Here is a 12,708-nt window from a genome sequence, read left to right as displayed (position 1 = left end):
CAACTGTGTCATTTTCAAATGCATCATTTATGTCAAAGGAGTTCCAAACCTGTAAACTAAAAAACTTGTTTTCAGGAGAGGGGAATGAATTTTGTGAATCTGTGATCATTGTGTCCAAATGATAAATTTTAAGCCTGAAATGATAAACTAGTTCCTCCCCTAAGTCAGACATCATACATTGTAAGCAGAATATAATTCTAGAAACTCCTGCAAATTGCTGGTATGTTTCTCTAAGCAAAGACTATTTACATATTTCCCTGTTGTAGCACACAAATGAATGTGGCTACACACTGGCCGTTTCATGGCAGAGGGCAATCTTTTTTGTGTCATACTAGTTTGAGAATTTTTATTATAATTTACAGATGTTAAATTTTTTTAGGTACAGCACAAAATGAGGAACATCTAACAGAGCCTCCATTTTCAATTAAAAAGAAACCCTTTGTTTGCTAACTACAGCTGCTAGGACCGAGACACAATCTCAGTGCATAGTAACCCATCACCACATTTCATTATTTTTACCAGAATTTCAATATGGACTCTGTTGCAGTTAAGAAAACAATGTATGTTTCCCCCTTCAAGATTATATCATGTTCTGATTGAGTTACATTTAACTCAAATGTAGAATTAAAAAGCTCTTTCTAGTGTCTTTACCTTTTTTAACCTTTATTCAGACTGTATAGTCAAGTCAAAGATTTCACATTACAGAATGCAATTTTGCTATCATTAACTAAATAAGAGGGCCCTCTGAGGAAGAAATTACCATGTATTAAATGAAAAGTTTGCCACTTTGCAGCTGTAATGTTGTTAGAAATGATGATTTTTGCCTAACTGAATCAGCACGAGGTCTTTATTGCCTTAAGTATTAATTGATTAGGTACTCATTAAGGTCAAAGGTACCTGTGGCTGACCAGAGGCAGCCAATTAGCACATTGTCCATGGTGCTTACTTACATTGACCACACATAATGGTAGGTTATTTGACTGTCAAGTCAGAAGGTCACTGAATCTTTCATGCACTTTAACCTCCAAAAGGGCAACAGTCATTCAGACACCAGAATGCATTCATAACAAAGATTTAGCTTATTACTTATTGACTCAAATCACTCATAGAAACAGGTGTTTTATTCCCCAGGGAAGAATAGTATATCATTTCTTGGCAAAATACTTGAGCCAGGTTGAAATTCTGCCTTCGATTGTTTTCTGAGTGGTGCTGTTCAACAGCTTGCACACAAAACATTAAATAGCTTTTTTTGAGAGAAAATGTGGCACTGACTGTTTCCCTCTGTAATGTAGGCTCTTCTGCTATTGTCGATTACTATTGCAAGCTGGAACAGGTTAGGGGCGCAGGTGCTGAAATGCCTCTGGGGCCACAGTCTGAAAGTGGAGGCTTAGAGCCACAGTTGAGCCCCCTCTTAATGAGTGTAGAAGTAAGCTTTCTAGATCTACGCTGCTGAGGAGAGGAGAGAGTTGCTATGGAACAAAAGGATGATGACTGAAAACGGAAATCCTGCCCTCTCATACAATAATCACATCACAGAGTTCTACACCTAATTGTATGTGGTGCTACAATTTTTTGCATTCTGCACTGCTTGATTTCAGGGAGACCTTGTTGTGGTTTTTTTAAAGCATTTATTCCAGCTTGCTTGAGTTCTTTCCTTCTCCAACTCCCATATTCCTTACTTTTTCCAATTTTCCTTGCATCTTAAGAAGGTAAAAGCGAATAGATTCCATTTTTGGTTAGGTTCTTGTTACTGATTATTGAAGTAAGATTTGACACTGGTGAAAGTTTTGTAGGTTTGAATTGCACTTAATTGTTCACCTAAAACGTTATCTTTCTCTAATTTGTTGTTCAGTCATTTTTCAATGCTGTCTGACTATTCATGACCCCATTTGGAGTTTCTTGGCAAAGATGTTAGAGCGGTCTGCCATTTCCTTCTCCAGCTCACTTTACGGATGAGGAAACTGAGGCAAACAAGGTTAAATGTTAATAAGTGTTTGAGGTCAGATTTGAACTCATAAAGATTCTTCCTGACTCCAAGTCTGGTATTCTATCCAATATGCCATCTAGCTGCCATCTGATTTAAGGATGTATTAAATCAATCTCTAGCATCACGATTTAGGCCCTGCCAGACCATAATGCAGAGTGAAAAGTTGTACCAGGCATTCTTTTTGTTTATAAAACAGCTTTGTTACTAAAGCCTTTGTTACATAGTTTATGATGAATAAAGAATGATAATAATTATTTATTCAACACATTAAGTAAGTACTATGTACAGATCCCTCTTCTATGCATTGAAGGAATGCAAAGGTAATTAAAATATAGTCCCTACCCACAAAAAGCTTACAATCCTACAATAAGGGCCCTAGTTTTTGCTAAGTGTTTACTAAAATGCATTTTTTTTTGTACAATCAACTACAAGGCTAATATGAGACCACAAAAATTATCATTTTCAGAGGTTTTGTCTGTGTATGTGTGTGCATGTATGTTTTATCTAAACTTAAATAGTCTTTTTTTTTGCTTTTTTTGGTGAGGCAATTGGGGTTAAGTGATTTGCCCAGGGTAGTAAGTATCAAGTGTCTGAGGCTGGATTTGAACTCAGGTCCTCCTGACTCCAAGGCCAGAGCTCTGTCCACTGTGCCACCTAGCTGCCCCTAAACTTAAATAGTCTTAGAGTGCTTCCTGGGTTACTGATAGTTTACGGAACTTGTCCATGGTCACACAGCCAGGATGTGTCAGAAGTATGAATTGAGCCAAAAATTTTCTGGCTATAAGGCCTGTTTTCTACACAATTTAAGTAATACTAGTTGGTTGGTATGATTTTGTAGTTAATCAAGTCAACTAATTACTTTTGAGTTCTAATTATGGCACCTACACTTCCTTTTTTTGAACTTGTTCAGAAGTTCACTTACCTCTAGAATCCTAACCTAATGGTTCTTCTGTCTCCTTTATTCTAGTGACCTATATTTCCACACCCTTTCAGCCACCCACTGAGACAACCATGCCGTAGACTATATCAGCACAGAGAACTGTTCTATTTCTAACATTTTGAACTCTGAAATTCCCTTCTCTGGCTCTAATCTCCTGGCTACACCATTATTCCTACTCAACCCATTCTTCATCTTCCTTGTGACTGCCGGATCACTGAATTTTCCCTGTTGTCTCAGTCCATTGCCCTTGTTCTGTTTTTGTTTAATTCCCTACCTTGACCAGAGTCTTATGGTCAGCCATCTCAATCACACATCTCAGCCACACACCTAGAATCATTCCCCCCTTCCCACCCCTTGATTGTCCATATTGCTAATCTCCAACTCTGGGTAACCACTCTTTAAGTATCTAACCACTGTGTCCCCTTGCTGGCAGATGATGAACTGTATTAAGAAGATCGAGGCCTTCTAATATTAGCTTCTTTATTTTCAGTTTCAAAAAGTGTCTTTTATTCTTGTTTGTAAAAAAAAGGCTTTTCTTCTTTACCAGAGATTCTTCTTACATCTTTATTTTTAATCTCAGCTCTGTCTTCTTCCTACCTTCTTCAGGATTTACTTCCATCAGTCATCTCCCCCTGGACCACTGTCACTATTTCCTTATAAATTTTTCCTTCTTTACTGATTCATTCCACATTGGTTACAAGCATGTGCCCTGCTTATGCTCTGAGGCTAATATCCTATCCCTCTCTTTCCCTACATTCTGTTTCTTGTAAGACTAACCCATACCCTGTGCTTCTACTTAATCCTTACTTATTTGTTCCTCAACAACTTATGGTCTGACTTCCACACTCAAACTAATGAAGCTGCTTTCTCTGAAGTCAATCCATCAGGCAGTCAGCAAGCACTTACTAATGTGCCCCTGCCTCTCCTTAAGGAGGGAGAGCACATGCACATATAGTATAGAAATATATACGTAGCATTTACAAAATTGTTTTGGAAGGAATATACTGGCACCTGGGAAGAACAGGGAAGTCTTTGTATAGAATTTGGCTCTTGAGCTGGGTCTTGAAGAAAACCAGGGGTACCTAGAGATGGAACCAAGGAAGAAGTACCTTCTAGGCATAGAAGCCAGTGCAAAGTAATGGCCACAGGACAGTCTATATCCACTGTGTCTAGATCACAGAGATGAGTGGAGAGAAGTAATACGTATGAAGACTGAGAAGATGAGAAGTGGCCTGAATGTGAAACACTTTAAATGACAAACAGGAGTCTATATTCCATATCGGAGGTGATAGAGAACTGCCGGCATTTATTGAGTGGAGTAGATAGCGTGATCCACCCTGCACTGCAGGAAAGTTACCAGTTATTTTTCTGAGTCCATCTTTATCTACTCTCCTCAACATCACTGGACACTGTTGATCTGCCTCTTCCTTTGAAACACTCTTCTTCCCTAGCTCTCATAACACTGATTCGCCTACCACTGTACCTTTTTGTTCTTTCTTTTCTTGCCTGGTTCATTTTTCTCCTTCCATCTCCTCAGTGGAGACATTCTCTCTTTCTGTACTGTAACTCTCTACGCCTCTTTATTCTGTCCCATGACTTTTATTATCACCTTTATTCAAATGATTTGTATACTTCTATCTCTGTTCCAGACTTCTCTTCCAATCAGCTGCCAGTCAGACGTCTCTACCTGGACATGTCATGGAAAAGTGATATGGTCTAATGGAGTGCTGTATTTTTTGGTTTATCCAGTAATCTATTGGTTACTGATGCATGTATAGTTTTTACCTGTTTGACAGTACCTTGGAGCTTCAGGCATAGTAGAACTCACATACTTTATTTAGCCTCTTGAGCTCCAAGCTGCTTTGCATCTATAATTCTTTGAGGTTTGGGTAGCAAAAGTACCCTTATACCAAAATGCCCAGTGCATAACAACCCACAACCACCCTTCAATGACTTCTTTCGTTTTTCTCCTATGTGATCTAATTCTTCATGGCTCCTTAGTTGATAGGGAGTATGTTTACTTCAGTTAAAAACAAGTGAAAGTTTTTGTAAATATAAATTTCCTAGGGCCAAGAGGTATGGTTTAGTTGGCTTTGTATCTCTCTCCCAGCACCTAGCGCAGTCCATGGCACCCAGAAAGAAGGTGGAGCTAACTTCTACTGTTCTAATTCTTTGATTACCACTAAAAACCCGCAGGGCAAGTAAAAGAATAATAGCAAAGACATTACTTCCTTACCATTTTTTTAAATGTAGGTGTCAGGAACTTCTGTGCAGGAAGTGGAAAAGGGGAAGATGTAGGATCCAATCATCATGGAGCTGTGGTGGTTGGTCATGGGCATAGCATGTGAACGTTAACCCCAGCTCTTCCTGGAAACAAAAATGCTTTCTAACTTGATGGTCAGGTATTTGGGGAGCGAACAAAGAATGTGTTTACTGCTCTGTACATTAACATAAGACCTAAAGGGAATGCTAACATTTTCTATTTTATTCTCTACATTATGCTGAGAGGCATCCTACAACCAGATTTACTGCTGTTTTTTTCCCCCTGTTACAACTGCCACATCTTCTGTACCATAAAAATAACTACAGTTTCTTTGGTTGGTTGTTGCCTATTCTTCCAGGTTCTGTACTTTTTTAAAATAGCAGCAGGAATAAACATGACAGCTGGGATTGCCTTTTCTGTTTGTTTGTTTTAAGCAAAGGAACTATATAAATTGATTGAGGATAAAGAAATAATCCTCAGTCTTCTCTTTCCCTTTTTTTCCCAAGTTTTCTTTATTTTACCTGTTGGCAGGATCCCTCCTGTTTCTCCCCATTCATGTTATTGGTTTTGATAGTGGATGAATTACTTACTATTAACATCTCCGCACTATCAAAACTTTTCTGACTTTTCTTAGAAAGCAAATCAAATCTCTTCTACCCTGACACAACAGTAGGAATTTAAAAACTTAGGCAGACTGAAAGAGTGCTTATATCCAGGGAACATGAGTATGTCCAGGGCAAACAGACTTCTCAGAGCACAAGAGGTAGAACTTAGAAAACAATATATACAGTAACTATAATAATGTCAAGAGGAAAAGCACTAAAATAAATATGAGTACTATGTAATTATAATTACCAGTCTTAGCCCTGGAGAAAAGATGAAGAAATATACTTCTTTCCTTTCCTTGAAAAAATAGAGGACAATAGGTACAGAATGTGGCTTATGCAGTCAGACATAGTCCACAGCAGCTTAATTGTTTTTCTTTGTTACGAGAGAAGGCTCACTAGATAGGTGTGAGTGGGGTGATGTAGCTGGGGGCGGGGTGAGCATTATGGTTTAAAAATGAAACACATCAATAAAATTTTCATTTAAAAGAAGAAAATACAGACATCTTAGCATCCATTAGTTGATAGCCAAGACTTAATACAGCACCACTAACAACATTTGCTGAATACCTACTGTGTAAAAAGTATTAGTCATTATTAGTCACACAGGAAATAATAGACTTGGTCCCTGTATTCATTAATCTTAGAGTCAGATGAGGAAAAAAAGAGATAATACATAAAGTGCATGTGTAAAAAGTACATATATCCATTCAACAATTAAACCAAATTATCTGCATAATTATTTATACACAGGAAATATGACTTCAATCTTTTTTTTTTAACTTTTTCTTCTGTGCTTGCTTTGCTGACATTTTAAAGACTGGCAACAGCCTTTCTAATGATACCTTTGTGGACAGACATCTTGACTCCCCTATTTACTTCTGATATTAAAAAAGAAAAGAGGTAGACCTGAGCACTGAATCATTTTTCCCAATCCAGGGAAGATTTGAGAGAGGGCAGACCTTTCATCATTCTGAGGAGTTGTACATTATCAGCATAGAGTGGAACAAAAGAGAAAAGAGGGAAATTAGGCTACTTCCCAGCACCTTCCTGAGTCCAATGTTTATTATGTATGTTCATTTTTTCTATTTCAAGTGAAAATCTACAAGATCAAATATGCCCATATTCAGGTATAAATTCAAAAATATATTTTTATTATCTACAATTTCAAATTATCTACAACTTTTCCAATAATTGCAAATAATTAGAAATACTGAGACCCAGTACTTGTATAACCATGCTTTCCTATTCCAGGTAAACATGGGACCTGAAAGAAGGAAAAAGAGGAGTAGTGGATTGTTGGAGTAGAATTCCTAAAACCAAAATAAATACTTGGTTTAGAAGAAGGGTTAAGACATATTTTGGCAGGGATTTGAGCTACTACACACTGTATATTGAATAATTATTTCATCTGTTCTCATTACTGAAGTCTGTAGGACTGAATACCCAATCAAAAGCTCTTTCTTCAGTGTAGTTAACTCCAGTTATGGGAACTCCCTCTACCAAAGATCACAACTTTTCTGTGACTCGGGAGATGTCTTATGGAATTGTCTGAGGATTAAGGAAATTAACCCTGTCCAGGGTTCACACCACTAAATTGTCCAAGGCAGGATTTAAACCTAGTTCTTTCTGACCCCAGACTGAACACTCTGTCCACTATATCCTACTACCACTACTTTTAAATCTGAATATGATGTTTATAATCTCCATTTAACAACAATGGGTCCTTTTCCTATAGCTCAATGCATGTGCATCTTGGCTTCATCAGTCAGTCAATAAGCATTTTATTAAGTTCTTACTACATGCTAGGCACTGTGCATGCAAATACAGAAGTGAGGCAGTCCCAACCCACAAGGAGCTTTCATTCTAGTTGAGAGGTTAGGAGGGAGACAAGATGATTAGAGAGAGATAGAGATAGGTACAGAGTGTCCCAGATAGAGATAGGTACAAAGTGCCATTTTATGCTTTAATATTTTAAAACAACATGAAGACTTTTAGGATACCTTCCACTTTTGCAACATTGAGCACTTTCTGGATAAGGGTAGGAATTTTATGTTAAGAGAAGGGGTTTGTCTTTTGAAAATGGGCCACTAGGTGGCTTAGTGGATAGAGTGCAGGGCCTGGAGTGAAGATGACTCATTTTTATGAGTTCAAATCCTGCCTCAGACACTTACTAGCTGTGTGACCCTGGGCAAGTCATTTAATCCTGTTTGCCTCAGTTTCCTCATCTGTAAAATGAACTGGAGAAGGAAATGATAAACCACTCCAGTATCTTTGCCAAGAAAACCCCGAATGGGGTCACAAAGAGTCAGACGTGACTGAGACAGCCAAACAGCAACAGCGACTTGTGAAAATAGAGTCCCTTCATAGAGGACTAAAAAGCCTGAATTGAATACTTGTGCTCTTAACATTGTAATCAGACTAAATAAAACCTGCTTGGGATCCTCATAGTAGAGATCCATCTATACTCCTTGATTATGTAAATTTCTGTCTTCCTCTATCCACTACAGTAATCTTGTAAGACTCTGTCTTTTCTTTCTCTCCATTCAGCTATGAGAAAAGATTTTTTTAAACTTTTCCAATTTAGCAGAGGGGAAAAAAAGGTTAAAAGAAAGTTACCCAAAAAAAGCCCTCCACAGTTTCCCGCTGAATTGGAGCCAAAAGCTCTGCCAATTTTGCTCACATATCTCAGAGCTGGAGCCTGACCCTTGCTATGACCAATGGGCTTATTGTACAAGAACTATCTGAGAGGTTTTTAAAAAGTGCTATCTTAGTCTATATTTCAAAACACCAACAGATATTTTATCATTAATTAGTATTCATATTATGTCTCAAACAATCTGTTCAAGAATGGGGGAAGTGACTTGGTTGAACAGCTCTTGTTTGTCTCATAATTAACATGGGTGATGCATGTAGAGCCAAAGGACTTTCAGGGGAGGAGGTAGATAAATGTTGGGGAGATCGCTCCTGGAACATTTAGACACTTACCTATTTTGGAGGCCGGGCTTCTCCAGAAGGTTGCACTTGGCATAGGGGGTGGGAAACACAGGCCTCTTTAAAAATAGACCCATTCCTCTTTGATTCACAGCATCCTGGATTTGCTTCTCATCATGTCAACATGCCACTTGGGAGCTGGCTGGACTCCCTTGTTCAGTGACATATATTTCATAGTAGTTTTAAAAAACCATTTGTTCTTTCAACCACAACATGCTTTACATTTCTCTTTCAAATTTGAGGGTATATATAGATTAATCAAAACAATATTTTTAACATTCCAAATAATTTTAAAAGATAGTGGATGGGTGTCAGTTCATCTATTATGTTCCTCTCCTCTTCCTCCCCCTCTTCAGCTGCTAATCTTAGAACTTGTATGCCAAATTGTGTAAGATATTCTTCCAATAGCTACATGTGTGACTCTTTTGTGAGCTCTACAGACAGTGATGAGGACAGATTTGGAGTTGCATATGGGACTGTCACATGGTTTGATTGCCTTGTCTTCCAGGATGGAGATTTCTTTTCACTGAGCTCTAATTCGGAGAAATCTTTAGTTCAATTCAGCAAACATTTGAGTCCGATAAAAGTTCTATAAATCTTCTATTAAAGATTAAAGATTTGGTACAGTAACCCTATAAGTAAGAAAAGTCTTTACTATTTTTTTTTTGGACAATTCTGTATGTTAAACAACTTGCATCTTTAGTCTTCTGGTTACGTGAACTCTCCAGTGCCCTACCACACACATTTTTTTTGAAGTAAAATAGAAAAGAGTCAGATGCATCACTTATTTCACTACCTTGTGTTTATTTTTATATATTTATTTTCGGGGGGAGACATTTGGGGTTAAGTGACTTACCCAGAGTCACACAGCTACTAAGTGCCTGAGGCTGTATTTGAACTCAGGTCCTCCCACTGTGCCACCTAGCAGCCTCCGTGTGTTTATTTTTAAAAGCATGATCTAGAAGATGTTGAAACAACAACAACAAAAGTAAGTGGCTTGCAAAATTTCTTACTAATGTAATGCACAGGTGAAAAATGTAATGTAGCAAGAATAAAAGCCAAACATTCCTATTTATTATGCCTCAAGTTGATCAAGAATAAGAGCCTCTATTTAAAATTTAATAAAAATACACTGTAGCCTTCTGTAGGAATTGCCCCATGAAACCACCTTACCAAAAAAAATTTTTGTCATTCCCATCACCAAAAGCCTTTAAATGAAATTCAAAGTAATGCCTCCTTACACCAAATGATTCTGTAGAGTTTAAAAAAAAAAAGGCATAGTGAAGTTCATAGGATCATAAATCCAGAACTGGAAGAGACCTCAGGGACCATCTAATCCAACTTCTTCATTACACAGATGACAAATCTGATCCCCGAGGAGGTGAAATTATTTGGCCAAAGTCACGTGGGTAGCAAACATTGGATGCAGGATTTGAACTCAGGTCCTCTGGCACCAAAGCCAGTCATACTTTTTTCATAGGATTTAAGAGCTAGACGATGCTTTAGAAATTATGTACTCCAACACTCTTCATTTTATAGCGGTACAAACTGTTGCCTAGAAAGTGACTTGTCCAGGGTCGCACTGATAGTGAACAGTGGAACTTGCATTCAGGTCCAGGTCCTCAGAATGCAAATCCAGCACTCTTTTTAGTATACCCATTACCCCTCCTTATCAATGCATGGCATCCAATACAGGCACCTGTTGTTACACTGTTTAAAAAATGTCATTTATTCGTAGGTACTTTCAGCTTGAATCTTCATGTCTGAATAACCCCTGTTAAATGGATCCAGTAAAACAAATTGAAGTGGTTGGCTCTTTCATTGAACTGTGATTTTTGCCAGGAACAAGCTGATGTGAACCCATTCCTTTTAGGACAAAGTCATAATTCAGTGAAGATCATGGAATCACCCGAATAATAATAGAAATCTTTTTTTTTTTTTGCTACATATTTTATCCTCCTTTTTTTCTATTCTAGGTTGGAGAAGTCCTATACATTGCCGGACAGATTGCCTTGGTACCTTGCACCATGAAGCTTGTGGGTGGTGGAGTCTGGACAGAAGCTTCTGTATCCCTAAGGCACACCCTGAAAATTCTGAAAGCAATGAGCCAAGAAACTACGCTCCACCATGTTCTACTGGCACATTGTTATGTAACCAGCAGCAAGTACATTCCAGCTGCTCTTGCCACGTGGCAAAAGAATTTGAGAACACATAAAAAGGTACCCATAATATTCATTTTCTTTCTAGTTTGCAAAAGGGCAATTTATGAAAAGATTTTCTTCAGGCAATATTAAGTCTTTCTCAGTGTACTTCAGAAGGGCTTGAACTAAATCTGGCATAATGAGGCTTGATTGAGCTGTTATGTTCTGCCTTGTAAGTGGCTGTGCACAATTGAGAAAGAAAATTGCTTAATAGAAAGTTATATTCATCACTAACTTTATGTTAATTCCCAAAAGCAATAAGTTAAGAATTTAAAAAGCAGCTAATGCCTCTTGGAATTTCTTTTAAATAATAACTCTGTTTAAAAACACTCCTGCCTGTGTGTCACACTGTACGCTTTCCAGGGTGCAAAGGGTGAAGAGAGGGTTATCTTTTTAATACTTGTTTAGAGGAATGGTTTCATTTTACTTCCTCTCTTTGGAGATTTTTCTCAGGAAAAAAAAGCATCATATATATATTTTCACATAATCCATTGAAATTTCATTCATCAGCTTTAAAATCTAGATCTTGATCACATGTTTTAGCCACTGAGGCTAACCATAGGTATTAGTGTTATTTTCTCAATTATACTGAATTTGAGTTATTCCATCACTTATATTACTCAAACAAATTAATGGGGCTTTCACCTATGAAGTAAGATATAGGAATCTGCTCTTTCCTAAAATGGCATATAGAATTTAGAGTTTATAAGAAGTAAAATATTTTTTTCACCTGGAATTCCTCAACCTTCATGAAAATTCTACTTTGACAAGATATCCTGTCATGGTGGTCCTATGTTTTCAAAGGCTGTGTCACTGGAGTGCAAACTCCATAAGGTCCTACCAGTAATTCAGTTAAATCCAACAAACATTTGTTACATATCTACTATTTGCAATCTACTATTTTAGGTGAAGGGATTATAAAGATGAAAAATATCATAGTCCCTAGCCTCAAGTAGCTATGATACAAGGTAGAATATACTGAGCACAAAGTAGAGATAAAGGCACAATCATCTAAGAAAATAAGAGGAAGGAGAGATCTACCCAGCTAGCAGAACTGCTTTTTGGACTGGGTTTCACTTGAACTGGATCTTGGTACTAAAGGAAGAGAGAGATTTGCCATAAATAAAACACCCAGATTTTTTTTAATTTAGAAAACATAAAGAATTCTGAAGTTAAATTTAAATGGATTATTGAAACATTCAAAAGCTTAATTAAATCCATTTTATTAATGCTTTTTGCCTTTATATCACAGCTATTCAGACATACACCCAGATTGACCCTCCCTTGTGACAAAGAAAAACAATTAAACAAAAACAGTTATCACGTCTAACAGTATATACAATATTCTGTTCTAATAATCCCTGGCCTCTGTGCCATGATAGGGAAGATATGCTTCATTGCCTGCTCCCTGACACCTTCAGGAGTTTTACTCTTCTTCAGAATTTGTCTTTTCTTTTGTGATCTTTTAATTTACATTATTGTAGTTGTGTATAAGGCTGCTAAGAGGTGCAGTGGATAGAGTGTGGGGCCTGAAGTCAAGAAGACCTGAGTTCAAATCAGGCCTCAGATAATTGCTACCTGTGTGATCCAGGGCAAGTCACTTAACTTTGTTTGCCTCCATTTCCCCATCTGTCAAATGAGCTGGAGAAGGAAATGGCAAATAACTCTAGTATCTTTTCCAAGAAAACCCCAAATGGGGTCATGAAGAGGCAGACACA

At 37.6% G+C, this 12,708-nt stretch overlaps 1 protein-coding gene across 4 annotated transcripts in view; it reads left to right on the top strand.

Annotated features, from left to right (window-relative positions):
- DPH6 (diphthamine biosynthesis 6) overlaps positions 1–12,708 on the top strand; it is a 470,106-nt gene that overhangs the window by 343,154 nt on the left and 114,244 nt on the right. For all 4 annotated transcript variants that reach the window (XM_020993930.2, XM_020993810.2, XM_020993745.2 and 1 more), the window contains one exon: positions 10,766–11,008. In XM_020993930.2, the coding sequence (XP_020849589.1) occupies positions 10,766–11,008 (243 nt within the window). The remainder of the gene's footprint in view (positions 1–10,765; positions 11,009–12,708) is intronic.

The sequence above is a fragment of the Phascolarctos cinereus genome, unplaced genomic scaffold (genome assembly GCF_003287225.1).
Source record: "Phascolarctos cinereus isolate Bilbo 61053 unplaced genomic scaffold, phaCin_HiC Scaffold_3;HRSCAF=262, whole genome shotgun sequence".
NCBI classification, from domain to species: Eukaryota; Metazoa; Chordata; class Mammalia; order Diprotodontia; family Phascolarctidae; genus Phascolarctos; species Phascolarctos cinereus.
The sequence above is the reverse complement of the archived record's forward strand: the minus strand, read 5'-3'. Positions and strand labels throughout refer to the sequence as shown.